The sequence below is a fragment of the Mesoplodon densirostris genome, chromosome 5 (genome assembly GCF_025265405.1).
Source record: "Mesoplodon densirostris isolate mMesDen1 chromosome 5, mMesDen1 primary haplotype, whole genome shotgun sequence".
Classification (NCBI taxonomy): domain Eukaryota; kingdom Metazoa; phylum Chordata; class Mammalia; order Artiodactyla; family Ziphiidae; genus Mesoplodon; species Mesoplodon densirostris.
In genome coordinates, this window is record NC_082665.1 from 5,557,865 (window position 1) to 5,576,725 (window position 18,861).

Genomic DNA, 18,861 nt, shown 5'->3' on the forward strand with positions numbered 1-18,861 from the left:
GTTCAAAATGGCTCACTCACCTGGAGGGTTGATGCTGGCCGCATCCTCCCTACATAGGTTTCTCCACGAGGTGGCCTGTGCATCCGTATGTCATGGTGACTCAGTTCTAAGAGCCAGTGTCCCAAGAGAGACAGTGGAAATAGCCAGTTTCTTAAGGTTGGGCCTGAAAACTGACCCATCACTTCTGCCATATTCTGTTGTTCAAGCAACCACAGAGTTCTGGGAGCCCAGATTCTAGAAAAGGAGATCACCACCACCTGAGAAGTATTGAAAATATGGGGGTGATGTTTTAAAACTGCCGTGCTGTGGGTTTCAGAAGGAGAGCAGTCTTATCGGGGAGCCAGCCTTTGGCACTTGGCTTCCCTGAGTTACCCAAAGTGACAGTAAATGGCTAGTGTCAGGTCGGCCAGTAGTTTGGTGTCTGCCTTGAACAGTATTCTGGGTGTGTGGATGGGAGCTGCAAACCCGAAGGCCTGCAGGGCCTGGCAGATCATGTAAGTGAAGAGGGTGGGGGGCAGGGTAGAGGGATGGATGGGGATGTGGAGAATTCAAGAGCTGAGTGACTGTCTAGGGGAAAAGGACTCTAGCAGCCTCCTGCCAACTGATCCCCAATGGAAACTGGGGGCCGTGTGAGCTAGTTTCTCAAGAGAAGCCAGAACTTTTGGTGTTATACGGCAACTCACACTTTTCAAGTGTTTGCTCAGATACGTGCAAACCATTGTACGGGGCAAATGAAACACATCTTTAGATTGGATCTGAACCACGACAGCCAGTTGTAGTTCTCTTCTGAAGAATCACATTTTCTTTTTCACCCTGAAGTACCTGTCTGTAGACTTGACTTTGTGCACTGGCTTATCCATTCTTGTGGAATCCAGTTTTATTTCTCGTCTTCCCATTTTCTGAACAGTAATACAGGTTCTATTTCAAAAATATATCTTCATTTTAAATCCCCACGATTCCTTTGGGCTTTATGGCATAAGGCCAAGCTGAAATGAGCTTTGTAAATGCATAAAGATACATAAAATAAGAATTGTCTATCCAGCAGCTCATCTTCCAAACTGAGTCAAATCCACACCAACCTCCTGTCAAGAATGAGAGCTTCATTTATTTCCGTGCTCTCTACCTCCTCAGGGAGAAGACTTTGTTTGTGGGTGTTTTTATTCAAGGACTTTTTGTTGTTGGCATTCATTTGCAAGGCCAATGCAGCAAATGTAGGAGAAATGCCATAGCATTTTGTGGCTGTAAACCTCGAGAGTAAGGAAGACAAGAGAGGAGAAAATGAGCTTGTGGACAGGTTGTTTAGTCTCGCTGGGCTGCAGTTGACTCATCTGTAAAATGGGCATGGCATCAACACCCACCATCTGGGGTTTGTGTAAGCTGTATGTCGCCTGATGCAGGCGTCAGCAGCATTAGTTGTAGCTTCTGTTGTCGCCTTGTCACCGTCAGGGCTCCCACGGTGACTCCAATGATGGTCTGCAGATGTACTGCTCGCCCCCCTCCTCCTTCCTTCTTTGGTTTATTTTCCTTCCACGGCCATTGATTCCTGGAGAGCATCCACCTCATTTGTGTATCAATAGCACCCAGTTAAGTATATGCATCACACTCCCATCTGAGATACATGCCATGCTTCCCCTTGTGTAGAACCAGCTCCTAGGTTAAATGTCCTATGTGTGCTGGTCTTGAAAGAATTAAAGGTTTGTACCTTTTTGATGGCTTGTTGTTCATCGTGCTGGATTCCTATTGAAAAAAAAAATGTTTGAACTCTTTTCATGATATTGTTGCCTGGATCCATCAGAACAACTGAAAGATCACAAGTAAGGTGCTATTGTCATAATATGCAATTTAGACTAAAAGGATTTTATAACTGTAGGTATGAATAACTTTTTAAATCCTTATGTATTCTAATGCCCACAAACATTGTTTTGTCCACTCTAGTTGATGTATTACTATTACTGAACATTTGATATGCTTTTAGAAAAATATTTCATCCTTCTGGAAGCCTTTCTGTTGCTCCTTTATAATGGAACTAAATTCAACACTGGGCACAAAACCTAAAGTTACAGTTTATTATCCTGCTGACTGGAGACTGTGTCAAAATTAGCAGTTCCTTGAACAGAGCTTCCAAACCAAAGTCTTTACCTGTGTTCCCTTGTGTTTCTAGATGCTATCAGCCATCCAGATCTCTGGATATCTTTCTCCTTGCCATCAGTTCTTTTCTGATGAGTTTTTTTTTTTTTCCATTTACAACCCCAGGCTTTTAAATTCTCTACAAATCAGGACTAAGCTAAATGAATTTGGCCAGATTGTGGCTGCAGGAAAATAGGAAATATGTCTTAGTCATCTGTATATTTCTCTCCTGGTGTCTAGCAGTTATCTGGCAGCATAGCGAGTGTTCAAGAAATATTTTTAACCAGCTGAATGACATTGAATGTATATACCTAACACTGTGTCTGATGTAGAGCAGGTGTTTAATAAATGGTATTGAATGAATGAATATATCATGATTGTGAAGATGACAAGATTGGTCAATTGGTTCAAATATTACAATGGTTAGAAATTATTAAATAGAAACTGTTTCCATCTTTAAAAACAAAAGACAAAGCAAACAAATTAACTATTCCTCTGAGAAATAGCTGGAAAATTTAACAGCTTCTTTTCCTCTCGGTCAAAGTGGCTTCTAATACTTCAGTTACGATAGCTACTTTTGGTTTCAGGTAGCATCTGGAGCCAGTTTCTGATGTTCTTGGATTACTACTGCTTCTTTATTCATGATGCTTATCCTGTGCAATCAAGAGATGCCACTGCAGGAAGCTACTTAAATCAATTTAAAGCTTCAAATCTGCAACCTAATGCAGCCTGGCCCCGCCAGCAGAAAGGAAAGTGTCCACCCCTTCTGATCTCCTCCCTGAGACGCTGGGATCCCAGCCTTAAACGTCTGCACCTAACTGACCCCCCGCTCCTCCGCCATGATGAATGCAGGGGAGGTTTTCCGGTTGGAAATGGCCATTGCTTGCCACCAACTTATTGGTTCTCTGAACAACCAGTTATACGAAGCAGTTTGAGGATTTTAATTTTAGGATCCACTCATCACGTACTTCATGCTCCCCTGTGGGTGTATGTTTAAAGGGAGAGAAGAGAGTGGAGTGAGAGACAGGGCTCCCACCTGAAGGACCAGCCGGCCTCTGCTCAGGTCACATCCCCTGCAAAGGCTGGCCTTGTTCTCAGCTGTCGTGTGCACATGTCATGCACGCACGCACACATGCACACACACGGACACACACGCACAAGGCTTGAGTTCCCCTGGCCTTCACCCTTCTAGAGATGACCTTGCTCCTTCCCGCCCGCCCCCCCTGCCTCCCTGCCTTTCCTCCAGTGTGTATTTTCTGGCTTCCACTCCACACCTAGCCCTGTTTTCGGAGCTGGGGATACAACGGTTGACAGGACCCACGAAGACCCCGCTTGGAAGGAGCTTATGTTCCTGTGGGGAGACAGACGCTTATCAAGTAAACAAATGGTATTGTTTCAGATCATCATCAGCGCTGGGAAGGGAAGTAAACCAGGAAGGGGAAAAAGTCTGGCAGGAGGTACTTAGGAGAAGATGGTCAGGGGAGTCCTCTCAGAAGCAATGAGATGTGAGCTGAGACCTCAGTGGTGGACGGGCAGGGAGACCCGGGCAAAGACCCTGAGGAATAGAGATCCATGCAGAGGGAAGAGCAGAGATAAAGGCCAGCAGACAGCAATGAGCTTGGCATCCACAACACAGGGAGGGTTAAAGGTGCAGACTTTCAAACACTCCCCCAGGATTTAAAGTCAGAAAGACCCCCCGGGGGGCCATGAAGCTACATCGCCGCATATTCACGCAGCTCTAGGTAGACCTTAACATTCGAATGGGCTCATTCTGACTCCCTCTTAGAAAACCAAACCTTTCTGATGTGCATTTGCAATTCTGTCTTCTTAAGGACCCACCTGTAACTTCAGTCTGTTCTTTGTCGATGTCCCTCAGACACAGAAAGTGATGGCGGGACTTGTTCTGAGGGTCCCGAGCTTGGAACCCTGAGCCCGTTTGCCTTTCCCAACCATCTCCTCCTCCAGGCACGGGGCACAGGTGCCCGAGCTTTCCTCCGACCTTGCCACATGCTCTGGCTGTTTTACTGTGGCCGCAGCTATATAGAGATTTAGTCTTTCGTTCTCACTACATTCTCTCTGACTTCTGAGCCCATTAGCGCCTCGCTGCCTTCCTAGGTAGACATATTGGGGTTCAGCTCTCATTGTCGGGGAGCCTACAGGGAGTGGAGGTGAGGGGGAGACCTGGGCCTGTGACAGAGGGGCAGGACGGCCACCTGTGTCCTGCTGAGTGACCAGAAGGCAGCTCTGAATTCCAGTGCGTGGATGACAAGCAGAGAGGCTCACCACCATGAAGGAAAGTCCACCGCATCTCCAGAAGGGCCCTGTCAAAACACAAATGTAATACACTTGTTTATTCAACCCATCTCTACTGAGCATCTTCCCTGTAAAAATACCGTGCCAGGTATTACCTGAAGACATCAAAGTGTTAATATGTTAAACCAACAATTCCCACAGTCTCCTTGTTTATCAGAATAGCACATAGTGTCACAGACAGCAGACAAATTGTCCCAAAGACAGGTCATTGAGGAGGCCCAAGAAACAAGGCAAAACCCAGCTTATGGAAGACAGACACCCCCTCCCACACACACGAACACACACACACATACACAGCCTGGTGAGATGTCACCACAAGCCAGAAACGACCTGAAGGTCCTGGAAATACACAAAGGGTAAAAAATATACAGCAAGGACCAGCATCTCTCAGTGTGGTCCTGTGTGGATACGGAACCAGTGTCTCAAGCATCCTATTCCCAGACTAGGAAGCAACAAGCCAGAAGTGATTCAGTCAACACCCTCATGTTAAAATCCCTTCTTTGCCTTCCCACTGCTTTCAGGGTAAAGACCCCCAAGGCTCTGAGAAGCCAGCCCCACCTTCCCCACCAGTCATGACCCCCCTGCTCTCCACACCCCAACTCTCTGGCCTCCTAATTTCCACCAACATAGATTTCCTCTGCCTGGCATCATCTCGCTCCAGGTGAACGAGTCCTTCTGTGGGATGAGTCAAGATGAGCAGGGTTATTGACACGGGGCCGCTAACCTCGCAGCTGAACAGGTTGAAGCCCCCAGCCAGGGCTCCTCCTTGGGGGTCCTCAGTGTGTGGGTCCCTGAGGGTGTCACGTGACCCTCATGGACCCTTCCCCACTGGGGGCTCCAAATGCCCCAACATGTTCCCAGCTCGCCTACCTTCTGAGCAGATTTTCCAATCCTGCTTTTTATCCAGAACTACTCTCTTTCAGAAGAATCACGAGCACAACAAATTCAAAGCCCCACTTTATACCTCAGTATAGTTTTTAAAGTTCACCAGCAAGTAGGATCACAATAGCGATGAGCCCTTAAAAATGCATGAAGCCTCCCAAGTACAAGCCAAGAATGGTAATAGAATCCACTGACACGGACCTCTGATAACCATCTCACATTACTTATTTAGAGTTTTTCCTGGTTGCCGTTTGGGAGTGAAGATTCATTTACCAAGAAGGGTTCATTTACAAGTTTTCATTACTGCTGTGACATTCATATTAAACTGGAAAAGTGTTAGATCTGGTCGGCCTCGGGTGTGCGTGGACTACACGCTCCCCTTTGTACCTAGCTCTTTGATGCCATAGTGTCATTTCAAGTCTGTGTAGTTTTTATTGAAATTGCCAGAAGTCTAGGTAAGCATCCTTGGCTTCTTACTTTTGCATCAATATCCAGCTCCATTCAAGCACAGATATCAAACCTTGTTAGAAGTCGATGAAAGTTCCTTTTTTTGTGTCCCCAGAGGAGACTGAAGCCCACAGGGACCCTGCTTCACTTTCATCCTGCACAACTTTTTTGTGAAAGCATGCACGTCTTCTCACATTTGCTGAGTATAAAAAATTGCCCAGCCGGGAGAAGAAGGATATTGCAATGCGCCTTGGAATTTCAGGCTCCCAAAAATGCATTCATTTGTCCCTTATTCATCCCCAAATTCCAAGCACCTCCAAGTTCGCAGGTGCTGAACCAGTTTTCCCAGGTGAGATGGTTCAGAGCATAAGAAAGACTCTTTCAGGATTACAGGTTTTCATTAGAAATTATCAGGCCCGTTTCCCTTGACTAAAGGAAAGAGCTAAAGCTCAAAGGGCTCACAGAACTACTTGAGGCAGAGGAAGGATTTCAAGACAAGGCTCAGCTCTCACTCACACCTTGCCCGTTGCTCTGAGCCCACCACCCTAGTCAGGTCAGGTCGGACACAGGCCATCTAACTGCTGTTCCATCGGATGCATCCCTTACATTCCTCCACAAAGAACTGAGGAGGTAATTCCTTGTGGATTAGGAGAGGCAGAGGAGTACCATTCCCTATTCTGATTGAATCTGATGCTGTTCAAGTAAAAGTAAAGTGAAATCAGGATCCGCGTGGAATTAGGAACTTGGACCATGTAAGCTAGGATTTCACAACAGCGGCGCATAACATCTGGGGTTGGCTGATGCTCTGTGGTGGAGGCTGCCCTGGGCATCACAGGACGTTGCCACGTGCCCCCTGGAGGGCAAAATCACCCCCAGCTGAGAACCGCTGTTCTCGACTGTAGGCTTTCTTTCCCCAGGGTGCACGTGGCCAGAGGCGGGAACCATTGTCTGAGCCAGATTCACGGACTGCATGTCCATTACAGAGTTTCTGAATTGATCCGTTCTTGTTCGGAGTCGGTATTGATTTTGCCATTCTTCTTCCAAAGCTAAAATGCATTCAAATGTTGCATGCGAGTCTGAATAGACTGAGAAGGTTCAGGAAGTTTTGCTTTCCTGATAGGAAGTCAGGGGGGTGTCTTCTGGTTTTCAGCTAAAAAGAGGCAGGTTTAACACAGCAGTTTTCCCATAGTCGGGCAGAGCAGGGCTCAGAGGCCCCCTGGGTGGAGGATGGCAAGCTCTGAGCTCGTATCTTCTGATGGATGTGGGATCGCCAGGGGAATCCATGCTAGTTCAAGGCCGGAGAGCTGGAGTTTTCATGGCACCAGTAAGCAAAGTGGTTAGGGGTCGAGAGAGAAATGGATGCTGACTTATTTGGTGTGAACTTTCGGGGATATTAGTGGCACCAAAGGTCCCCAGAGGGCAGTGACAGGAGGATGAGAAATGGCCCATTATGTCAAATAATAAGGCATAACATGGAAGTAATGGCTAAATCGCCTCTCATCCTCAAGGAGCGAGTCAGAGCAGCGCCTGGGCTCCTCTGGCGGCCGGGGGTGAAGGGTGCAGTTTGTGGGCTGCGGGCTGATGAGACGGGGTCGGGGGGATGCCCGGGGAGTGCGAGGCCCGGGGTGGGTGGACTGTGGAGGCCAGGCGAGGAGAGAGGGCTAGCTCGTCGTCTACAGTCTACATCCCTTCCCACGGGGCTCGCTGCCCAGTCCTCATAGCCGTCATCCTGTGACTCAGTGACCTTGGCTTTTCTCTCTGTGTGGCTCTGTGTCTCTCACTTTCATCTCTCTTGGTCCTGTGTCTTCATGATTTCCCTCTGCTTCCCTCTGGGTATGTGATTCTCTGACCCCCTCTGTCTCTCTCTCTCCTCTCTTTTTTCTCTCTTCCCCCATCTCTCTGTCTCTGTCTCCCTCTCTGTCTCTGTCTCTCTCCCCCATCTCTCTGTTTGTCTCTCTCTGTCTCTGTCTCTCTGTCTCCCTCTCTGTCTCTGTCTCTCTCCCCCATCTCTCTGTTTGTCTCTCTCTCTCTGCTTCTCTGTCTCCCTCTCTGTCTCTGTCTCTCTCCCCATCTCTCTGTTTGTCTCTCTCTGTCTCTGCTTCTCTGTCTCCCTCTCTGTCTCTGTCTCTCTCTCCCCCATCTCTCTGTTTGTCTCTCTCTGTCTCTGCTTCTCTGTCTCCCCGCCAGCCCTCCTCCCTCCCACCTCACCCCTGCCCCACCCCCTCCATCTCAGCACCATCTGACCCCAGGGTGGCCCAGCAGCTCAGTCCCTCAGCCCAGTTTCTCGGAGCTCTTTCTTCCCCCACCAGCCTCCTTCACCCCTTGGTGTCCCTCCATGTCTCTGACACAAGGGCCAACATAGACTTTGGCCTCGGGAACAGAGCACAGTGGGGTGACCGTTGATGACGCACAAACATGCAATTAAAACCCACAAAAGCCAGTGGGTGGAGAGAGCCTGCAAGGCGCAGGCGGGACTCAGCCCCCGTGGGTTCCTCTGGGTTTGGGGAGGTAGCTCACAGGGTTTAGGGGTCTGGGAAGGTGCTAGAAGGGCTGGAAGTACAGGCAGGCAGGTGAGCAGGGCAGAAGGAAGGTGAGGAAGGGAGCGCTGGGGTCCCCAGGTCCTTTCCCTCCCAGCTTTCAGAGGGTGAGCCCCAGGGCCGCCTGCCACACTCTGTGCTTTTCTCCTATGTGCCTCCACTCCATCTCTGTCTTTCCATCACACATGCACATACACACACAGAGAGACATGCACAGGTGCACACACACACACACACACACACACACACTCACTCACTCGATACTGGTGCCCTGGCCCCTGCACTGCACTCAGCCGTCTCCTGACCCTCTCGCACCTGCACTGTCTGTGCTTTACCCCCTCCCCATGCCTTTTACTTCATGGGTGAAAGTTTCAGCACAAAGGAAACCAAACTAGAAAGAGGGAGAGAGAAAGTGGAGAGGTAGCCGGAGGAAAGCAAGAGGGGAAGTTATAACTGAGGGTGTCAGTTCTGGAGGCCCTAGGTTCCTGGAATCCACATCCAGGCCGGGCCAGGCTCCACCCGGGTTGGGGGCAGTGGCGGGTTTACACACCAGGATGCCAAGGGCATGCGCACCTGACACAGGTGACTCTGGAGTTCAAAGCAAAGGAGACCCTTCGACTTCTCCTGGGTCACTGCTGCTTTCAAATGGAAACTCCAGAGGCTGGGGTGGATTCAGTTCTGGGGGGGTTGCTCCACGGAGCCTGGCGGGGGTCAAGTGTTCTGGGAGGGTGGGCTGGGGAGGGCTGGGCAGCAGGGAACCGAGAAGGCCCGTGGAGACAGATGCACTCAGGAGGCTTCGGCTCCCTCCTGGGGGGAATCCGGAAAAGCACCTCCAACCCAGCCCTGTGGGGGTCTTTGGGTGCCAGCTGGACAGCTGTCCACTTCCCCAGGGAGCAGGGGACCTGAAAGAAGTGACTCTGGCTTGGCCTTGGCAGAGAAGGAAAGATGGCTGATAGGACAGCCCACAGAGGGGCTACTGTGAGCTCAGGGCACAGCGCGGGGACAGCGTAAACCACAAGCGTGCTGGCCACTGTTACTGCTCATTAAAGAGAAAACCCCTCCTCTCCTTGGTGGATGGGAGCAGAGACTGTTCCACACAGGAGAAATGTTCAAAGAGGTTTCCTGTGACGCCCCCAGCCTATCCCAGACAGGAAGAAAGGACCTCTGTATCAGGGTCCTGTGACCTCTATACCAAATTACCGCAAACTAGGTGGCTTAAAACAACAGAAACATATTCTCTTTTCTGGGAGTACAGAAGTCCAAGATCAACGTGTCAGTGAGGTTGTGCTCCCTCCAGGAATTCTAGAGAAGAGTCCCTTCCTTATCTCTTCCAGCTTCTGGTGGCTCCAAGTGTTCCCTGGCTCGTGACCCCATCACTCCAACATCTGCCTCATCTTCACATGGCCGTCTCCATTCTTTATGTCTCACATCTCCCTCTGCTTTTTTTTTTTTTTTTTTTTTTTTTAATGAGGACACATGTCATTGGATTTAGGGCTCACCTTAAATTCAGGTGATCTCATCTCAGGGTCCTTTACTTAATGACATCAACAAAAACCCCTTCTCCAAATCAGATCACATTCACAGACTCCAAGGGTTGGGGTATGGACCTATCTTTTGGGGGGACACTACTCAACCTATAAAAGACAGACCCTAGGGTAAAAGAAGAGTTCCCGATTCATTCCCCTGTCAGATTTCCAGCCCCATAACTTCAGACCCTCTGAAAGGGAGATGTCTGACAGTAAACCTTTCCCCTGCATTATCTAATTAAATCCTCATTATAACCCTCTGTGGTCGATTCTGCTCTTGTTCCCATTTTATGAGTAAGGAAACTGAGCCCAGACTTATACCTGTCGGATTAAATTCAGGCAATGTCGTCCAGACTTCCACTCTTAATCACCACCGTTAGAAGTGTTGTTTAGTTTCTCCCATGTGAAACAGGCAGATGGAGGGCGGGGAGGTTAAGGAAAGCAGGTGTGTAGGTGTCTAGATTGTCATGACAGTTTCCCATTTTATTTCTCTCTGTCTGGAGTCATAAGCGCATGGTTGTCTCGGCATGTATAGACATCTGCAGAACATAAAAATAGACAGACGCTTAGAGAATCCAGTTTCCTAACTGGCACTGGGACTAACAAAAGAGGTGGGGTTTTAATGGCCATAAAGTACCTTTAATAAATAGCGCTCCCCACCGATCACTCTGGTGCTTTCTTCTGCGTCAGCGCATGAACTATTAAGAGAGCTCAATTTACGGCATTTACACAGTAGAAAGGGCTACTTGGGGTGCTAATCAGAAAACACACACTGTCAAAAGGAGCTAATTAGAGCATCACACAACTTAATCAAGCTTTGCCTGAAAAACTGGATCTCTTGGAGATACTGACTATTCAGAAATGCTTAGCAGGCCTGCAATAAGCAAACACAGAAGCCCTTGTATATAAGGATGTGGTGCTGAGCTGGTTTCATTATTAAGGATTTCCAGTTCTCACCAGTCTTTTCCTGCTACCTTGATCACTACATCTAAAGTGGTAAGCCCTGCAGGCAGGGGGCAGGTATCATGGGTTTGTCTTTTGATTTCAGACACATTCGTTCCATCCAATCTGAAACCTGAGCATCCCGCAGTCCAGCTGGCACCAAGATGGTATTGCTTTTTAGGAGTTTAAGAAGCCCTGTTTGTTCAAAGGGGGGTTGCTGGAATGGAGAGTCATTCGTGAATCTGTGACAAAGAATTACAAATATGCCAAGCACTCAAGATTTAGTTGGGTGTCAGAAAGAGCATAAGGCACTCATGCCTTCCACATTTTCTCAAGTACTTGAACAATATGATTTTTAAGATAATATTAGTGGGCCTCCCTGGTGGCGCAAGTGGTTAAGAGTCCGCCTGCCGATGCAGGGGACACGGGTTCGTGCCCCGGTCTGGGAGGATCCCATATGCCGTGGAGCGGCTGGGCCCGTGAGCCATGGCCGCTGAGCCTGCGCGTCCGGAGCCTGTGCTCCGCAACGGGGGAGGCCACGACAGTGAGAGGCCCGCGTACCGCAAAAAAAAAAAAAAAAAAAAAAAAAGATAATATTAGTTATGTAAAAAAATAAAAGAGCCAGTTAGTCCAATTAATCTGGACTCTTGGAATAAAGACAGATAATCATGTTTAGGATATTGGATATATAAAAATCCACAAATTTCAAAATTGGTCCATTAGGGTGTGTTGATTCACATGCAAAAAAAAAAAATTCTTCATGCTACAAAATAAGTGTTCCAGTTTTTGTTTTTAATCACAGCTCTGTTAATGCTTTCATGATATTTGTTTGCAAATAACTTAACCCCCAATAGAGAAGGTTAAAGAATACATCCACTACCAGAAAGGAAGATGAAGAATTTTCAATACCATCATAAAAGGCATTAGGGACATAAGGTTTCATTTTTTTTTAATTAAATACTTTTATTTTTCGGGACTAAAGCTAATACACATAGCAATATATACCTTCAACATTAGAATCTATAATGGTAAACTTCATACCACCATTTTTTCTAATCTAAAGTCCAGATACATCAAGTTACAAAACTCATTTCACAAGAATGCGAAATTACATCATTTCTTTCTCTAAGAGTGTCGTGGCCAATTTATCATCAAGGAATTTATTATTGGGCTTTCCTTTGATCCAGTTCATTGTATGAAGCCAATGTTGAATCAAAGTACCTTTGATTTCAGTGAGCCAAAACCAAGGTATTTTAGTGGAACACAGGCTAAAAAATATTAATGAAAACATGTAATTAGTGACCATCACTTCTCGAGATAAAGACATCCTGAGAAAGCCAGTGGGAAAATGCTAAGTGGATTCTTGCATCATAAATACCAAGCAACATGACAATGTAATGTAAGGTCTCAGAAATCAACATGGTAAATCTCCCCAAAATAAGGTCATCACTTCTCTTATTGGGGGGTTGGGGGGACTCTTAAGAAAAGTCAAAGCCTTTTGAAAATTCTTATGCTCATTTAAACTGTGCAAAATGCATTTTCCAGTAATTTTTCAGCCTGTCTTCCTTTTGTTTCTAGTTCTCCTATACCATTGAGTAGTCTCTCCCTTCTCTTTAAATGGTTATTCTCTTTCTGTGAGTAAACTTGAATTTTGAAGGTTCTGGGGTCTAAAAGTCACTGTCTAATTGCACACAGCTTCACTGCTTTGTTAGCACAACAACCAGCTAATGGCAGCCCTGCCTGGCACAGGAGGTTCCAAGATCCTGCCAAGGGGCTGGCTGAGGAAAACATGATCAACAATAAGGAAAGCAGGGAATATTTTGAAGCAAAAGAAACAAGAATTGCCAGTTATTTTAGATTCAGAAAGTTAAGGAATGAGTTATGCCTTAGATATGTTATTAAGAATAAAATGCTCACTAACGATCTCCTCTGGGGTGTCCCCAACCACGTCAAACTCAGCATGTCTGAAACCAAACCCATGATATTTTCCCACCAAAATATGATTTTTCTCCTAGGCAGTTCTGTGCAATGAATGAATAATCCTGCTGTCCACCCAGTTTCCTGAGCTTGAAACCTGGAAGGGAGTCATCAATGACCCCTCCTTCCCACCTGCCCCACCTGCCATCAGTTCTGGAGCCATCTCCTTGGGCTTATTCCATAACTCACAGTTTCATTCCCTTTCAATTCCCATCACCATGGCTCCCTCACCTGCACATCCTCTTACCTGGTCTCTCGGCTCCAGGACTGCACACCCCCAGCCCGTTTTCTAATCAGAGCTGTCACCAGATCTGCCATGAGGGACTTAGAGGTGAGCCAAGATGGCCAGCCTCTCAGTCCCCAACGTGGCCAGGAAGAGCCCACTGCATTCATCCCAGGGTGTTGCACAAATACCCCTTGTCTGCATGCATCTCGAAGTGAGAAAAGTTGGAAGCACTAGGATACACAGTGAACAATGTCTATTCCAAAACTGCTGGAAGGTCAGATCTAGGCTTCAGTCCATCTCAAACCTGGGCGGTGTAGTTTGCAAAGTGCATCTAGTGACTGGGCTCTAATTGTGTTCATGCATTTAGGGGACCCACAAGATGTATTGAAGACTTGAACCAGGATCATAATGATGGGAACAAAAGGGAGTCAAGAGATATTTTGCAAGCAGAATTAACCTGGAGAAGGAGGTGTCAATGAGGGCTCTGAGATTTCAAGTATCAATTTCTAGGAAGATGAGGATGACATACAAAAAGATTGGGCACGAAAGAGAAAGTGGCATTTGGAGATGAGTCTGGGAGTAGGGGCTGGCCTTCGTAAACTGGGTTTATAGACTGTGGCTTTTAAAATTCGTGATGTGCATTTCTCTAATGAATAGTGATGCTGAGCATCCTTTCATGTGTTTGTTGGCAATCTGTATTTCTTCTCTGGAGAAATGTCTATTTAGGTCTTCTGCCCATTTTTGGATCTGGTTCTTTGTTTTTTGATACTGAGCTACATGAGATGCTTGTATATTTTGGAGATTAATCCTTTGTCAGTTACATAATTTGCAAATATTTTCTTCTATTCTGAGGGTTGTCTTTTCGTCTTGTTTTTGGTTTCCTTTGCTGTGCAAAGGCTTTTAAGTTTCATTAGGTCCCATTTGTTTATTTTTGTTTTTATTTCCATTTCTCTAGGAGGTGGGTCAAAAAGGATCTTGCTGTGATTTATGTCATAGAGTGTTCTGCCTATGTTTTCCTCTAAGAGTTTGATAGTGTCTGGCATTACACTTAGGTCTTTAATCCATTTTGAGTTTATTTTTGTATATGGTGTTGGGGAGTGTTCTAATTTCATTCTTTTACATGTAGCTGTCCAGCACCATTTATTGAAGAGGATATCTTTTCTCCATTGCATATTCGTGCCTCCTTTATCAAAGATAAGGTAACCATGTGTGTGTGGGTTTATCTCTGGGCTTTCTATCCTGTTCCATTGATCTATATTTCTGTTTTTGTGCCAGTACCATACTGTCTTGGTTACTGTAGCTTTGTAGTATAGTCTGAATGAGGTATCACCTTACACCAGTCAGAATGGCCATCATCAAAAAATCTACAAACAATAAATACTGGAGAGGGTGTGGAGAAAAGGGGACCCTCTTGCACTCTTTGTGGGAATTTAAATAGATACAGCCACTATGGAGAACAATATGGAGGTTCCTTTAAAAACTAAAAATAGAACTACCATATGACCCAGCAATCCCACTGCTGGGAAAACCATAATTCAAAAAGAGTCATGTACCACAGTGTTCCCTGCAACACTATTTACAATAGCCATAACATGGAACAACCTAAGTGTCCATCGACAGATGAATGGATAAAGAAGATGTGGCACATATATACAATGGAATATTATTCAGCCATAAAAAGAAATGAAACTGAGTTATTTGTAGTGAGGTGGATGGATCTAGAGTCTGTACTTCACAGAGTGAAGTAAGTCAGAAAGTGAAAAACAAATACTGTATGCTAACACATATATATGGAATATAAATAATAATAATAATAATAAAAAGGTTCTAACAAATTTAGGGGCAGGACAGGAATGAAGATGCAGACATAGAGAATGAACTTGAGGACACAGGGAGGGGGGAAGGGTATGCTGGGATGAAGTGAGAGAGTGGCATTGACATATATACACTACCAAATGTAAAATAGATAGCTAGTGAGAAGCAACCGCATAGCACAGGGAGATCAGCTTGGCACTTTGTGACCACCTAGAGGGGTGGGGTAGGGAGGGTGGGAGGGAGATGCAAGAGGGAGGGGATATTGGGATATATGTATACACATAGCTGATTCACTTTGTTATACAGCGTAAACTAATACAACATGGTAAAGCAATTATACTCCAATAAAGATGTTAAAAAAATAAATAAATGCAAAATATAAAATAAAATTCGTGATGGACATTGATGTGGAAATATCTAGCAAAGCATCTGAAATTCAAGTCTAGAACTCAGGAAAGAGAGCAAAATGGAAAAGATGGATGTGAGCTATAAGGAGATGAGGTAAGTGCTGAGCCTCCAAGAGAGGGCTGAGCACAGGGTGCTCTTAGAGGGTGGATGGAGGACAGGGTCCAGGAAAGGAGAGTAACAAGTCACAGTCAGAGATGTAGGAAGAGCTCTGGGAGAGCAAAATGCTGTGGAAGCTGAGAGTTTCAAAACAAAAACAAGAAGATCAACAGCACAAAATGTTGCAGGTGGTACAAGTAGGTTGAGGACCAAGAAGAAACCATAGAATGTGACAATTAGAGGTCACAGTTGGACTTCAAAAGAAAAATTGCCATAGTTGATGGTGATGGCAGCTGTGCCAGTTCAGGTTTTCCAAGAAGCAGATGCCAAGACAGATTAGACATGCAAGGGATTTGGTGGTGGGGTTGAGGGGTGGGGGGATTCTTGTAAAGAATAAAGATAAAAAGAGGGAGCAATATTACTGAACTCAGGTTCAGCCACTCATTTCTCAATAATCCAACACTGAGAAACAGATGTTGGGTAAAAGGAGAGACAGCTTTCTTGAGGAAGCTGGCAGTCCTGGGGAGAAGGTGGACTCATGTCCTAAAGAACCAACTCCCCATTCTCAGGCTTTGCTCAGAAATTTTATAGGGAAAATAAAAAGGGGCTACGTGCTGAGGAGAGGGTTGTGGGGGTCATGATCAGCTTGCAGACATTTTTCTGATTGGTTGGTGGTAAGGTAACTGGGAGTCAACATCATCAACCTTGTGGTTCCAACTGGTCTGGGATTTCCTGCTGGTGAGCAGCATGCAGTTAACTCCTTCCAACTGGTGGTGTTTCAGTATCTACAGAACAGCTCAAAGGATTTGTCTCAGAATGTCCTCTATAGCCCTTGAGGAAGAACTAAAGATCCTTGACTTTGTTTAATGACTAAACTATTGTTATTTTGTCTTCCTTGACTATTGTCCTTTGTTTCTGCATCTTCTTATTTCTCTGATTAAATTTATTCTTTGGAACTTGGGGAGGGCTTAGTAGGCTAAAGTTTTTCTGCAAACAAGAAGCAGGTGGAGGACATGGCTGGTGTCTGTTCCAGAAAGTCCCCACAGGGTCCTGCTCCATTACAGCAGAAGCAGGCAAGGAGGGCCCACAGACCAAGACACAGGTGTGAATCCTGTGACAGGAGGAAGGGAAGGAAGGGGTGGGCAGGAAGACCCTCAGCTGTAATGCACTGCTGAGGACACTGCAGCCGGGCGATGGGGAAGCCCTGAGCAAACCCCTCATTGAGAAATCCCACATCAGGTGGGGTTTGTCATCAGGGGAACCTGCCGTGTCAGGCAGTGCTGGGAGCAGCCCAGAGGACAGGTGGCCTCTGCGTCGGGGCGGGGGTGGCAGCTGGATTCTGTCCACTAACCTCTCTCCCCGCAGTGGGTTCTCTTGAAGAGGGTGCATTTCCCTGGCATCATAGAAGCCAAATGAGTGATCCTGAGAAGGAAGTAGAAACCCTGATACTCGGTCTAAGCTGTTCCTCTCTGTCTACATGGCACTGACCGAAACAGAAGAGACAGAAGCAGTTTAGCAGGCAGTCAAAGCCTGGTAAGGATTCCACCAAAAGCAATCACAGAAACTGGTAACTGAGTGGTGGCCAAGGTCACACAGTTCCGTGGAAGTGCTGAGACTCCATCATTTTTTGCTCTGCATCCCTGTCTCCCTCCTCAAGCCCTGCACTCTCCCAACCACTGCCCACTGCATCCAGGGTTCAGCCCATCACCGTTTATACCCTGCGTGCATGGTTGCCTCTGATGTTTCCCATGGTGGGGGTTCCAAGGATCTTCTTACCTCTATTTCTCTGGTGAAAGTATGACATTTAAGAGCTTAAGTGAACAAGCCATAGGAAAGCCAGCTCTCCCTGTGCCTGGTGGAGGAGGCCTGAGGATAATGCCTTTGCAGGGGCTCTGACCAGGGGTCTCGGGAAACGTGCCCAGGTGTGGGGACATCCCCACCTATAATACCCCGAGTGGCCCATCACGTGGACACAGGGCCAGCCAGCACCTGCTGACCAAGTGAAGAGCCCACCTAACCCTCTGTGTTTCCTTCCAGGTGACCTCATCCACTTGCCTCCATACCTTCGAATGGACTTCTTGTTGAATCGAAGTGGTCCAGGCGCCAGCAGGGACCCGAGTTTAGGGCAGGCATGCTTGGAGCCCCAGAAAAGTCGGACCCTGAAACGCCCCCCGGTCCTCGAGCCCATCCCCATGGAGGCTGCCTCCTCCACGGCCTCCACGAGGGACGGACAGCAGTGGCAGCAGGGGGCCGTGGCCACATTACCTCAGCGGGAGGGGGTGGAGCTGGGACAGGCAGCCAAGATGAGCAGCTCCCAGGAATCCCTGCTGGACTCTCGGGGCCATTTGAAAGGCAGCAACCCCTACACCAAGTCCTACACCCTGGTATAACCAACGGCATGACTGGACAGCGGTTGTAAATATGGTTTAAAAAATTCAATCAAAGCTACCTTTTTTTTACAGAATTCCAATATTTATAATGAAAGAAAATTGCCAAAATATATTAAAAAAAAGAAAAAAAAAGAGAGACAGAGAAAATACTGAAAAAAAACACAGACAGTGCAAAGACTCTCCTGCTTTTTTTCTGTCTGAGTGTGAGCTCCATCTGCCTGGGCATCTGATTTTTTGGGAAAGAAGTCCAGTTTTATGATCTTCACGGGCTATTGCATTTTTACTGATTTTCTACAATGTGCATGGGGGACTCATTCAACCTTCTGACTGGAAGTTCTATCACACAAGATTCAAGAAAGAAAACAGGAAAAAAATGACCTTCTTTGTGAATTTAAAAGGAACCTTGATTTGGGGGCCGGGGGAAACGTTAGTCATGTTTGCACACCTTTCTTTCCCATTAGAAATTGGGTCCTTGATTTGACCTCCTTCTGTTGTTACTTAGGATGAGTGCCGTCAGTGAAGGGGTGGGGGGAATCAATTTGGTTCTCTTTTTTGTTTATTTTTTAATTTAATGAGACACTCTTTGCATTTTGTCTAAGTGAAATAAAAAAGAAAAGGTGGTCTGCCTTTATTTCGATGTCTACTTCTCTTGTCTCCTATTGATTGCTGGGTCCTCCTTCCTAGGGATGCTTGTGTTTGCAAACACCAGGGCTGAATCAAGGCCCCAATTTAATAAACAAGCGAGGATTCCGAGAGTCTGACCTCCCCAAGATAGAGGGGAAGGACACAGAAGATGCAGCAGGTCTGAGATTTAATGAGGGGCTGGCCAGGTATTCTAAGCCCCTTCATATGCTCTGCTCTTTGCCTCCCAATGACACCTGGCCCTCTAGCTGGACCAGGGGTCAGAAAACTATGACCCATGGGACAAATCCAGCTCACGGCTATATTTATCTATAAAGTTTTATTGGAACACAGCCATGCACACCATGTGCATTTAGCCCATGGCTGTTTCATGCCATGATGGCAGAGTTGAGTAGTTACAACAGAGGTGGTATGGCCAGCAAAGCTGGAACTATTCACCCTCTGGCTCTTTCCAGAAAAAGTTTGCAGACCCCTACTCTAGAGTCCCACCATCAGCCCCAGCTCACTGGAGGCAGGAAGACTGGACCAGGAGA

The 18,861-nt window shown here is 46.6% G+C and overlaps 1 protein-coding gene across 1 annotated transcript in view; it reads left to right on the forward strand.

The window, feature by feature from the left end:
* DSCAM (DS cell adhesion molecule) overlaps positions 1-17,686 on the forward strand; it is a 753,140-nt gene extending 735,454 nt beyond the window's left edge. Inside the window, exon 34 of the mRNA XM_060098767.1 lies at positions 17,334-17,686. Within this exon, the coding sequence (XP_059954750.1) occupies positions 17,334-17,686 (353 nt within the window). The remainder of the gene's footprint in view (positions 1-17,333) is intronic.
* The last annotated feature ends 1,175 nt before the right edge of the window (positions 17,687-18,861 follow it).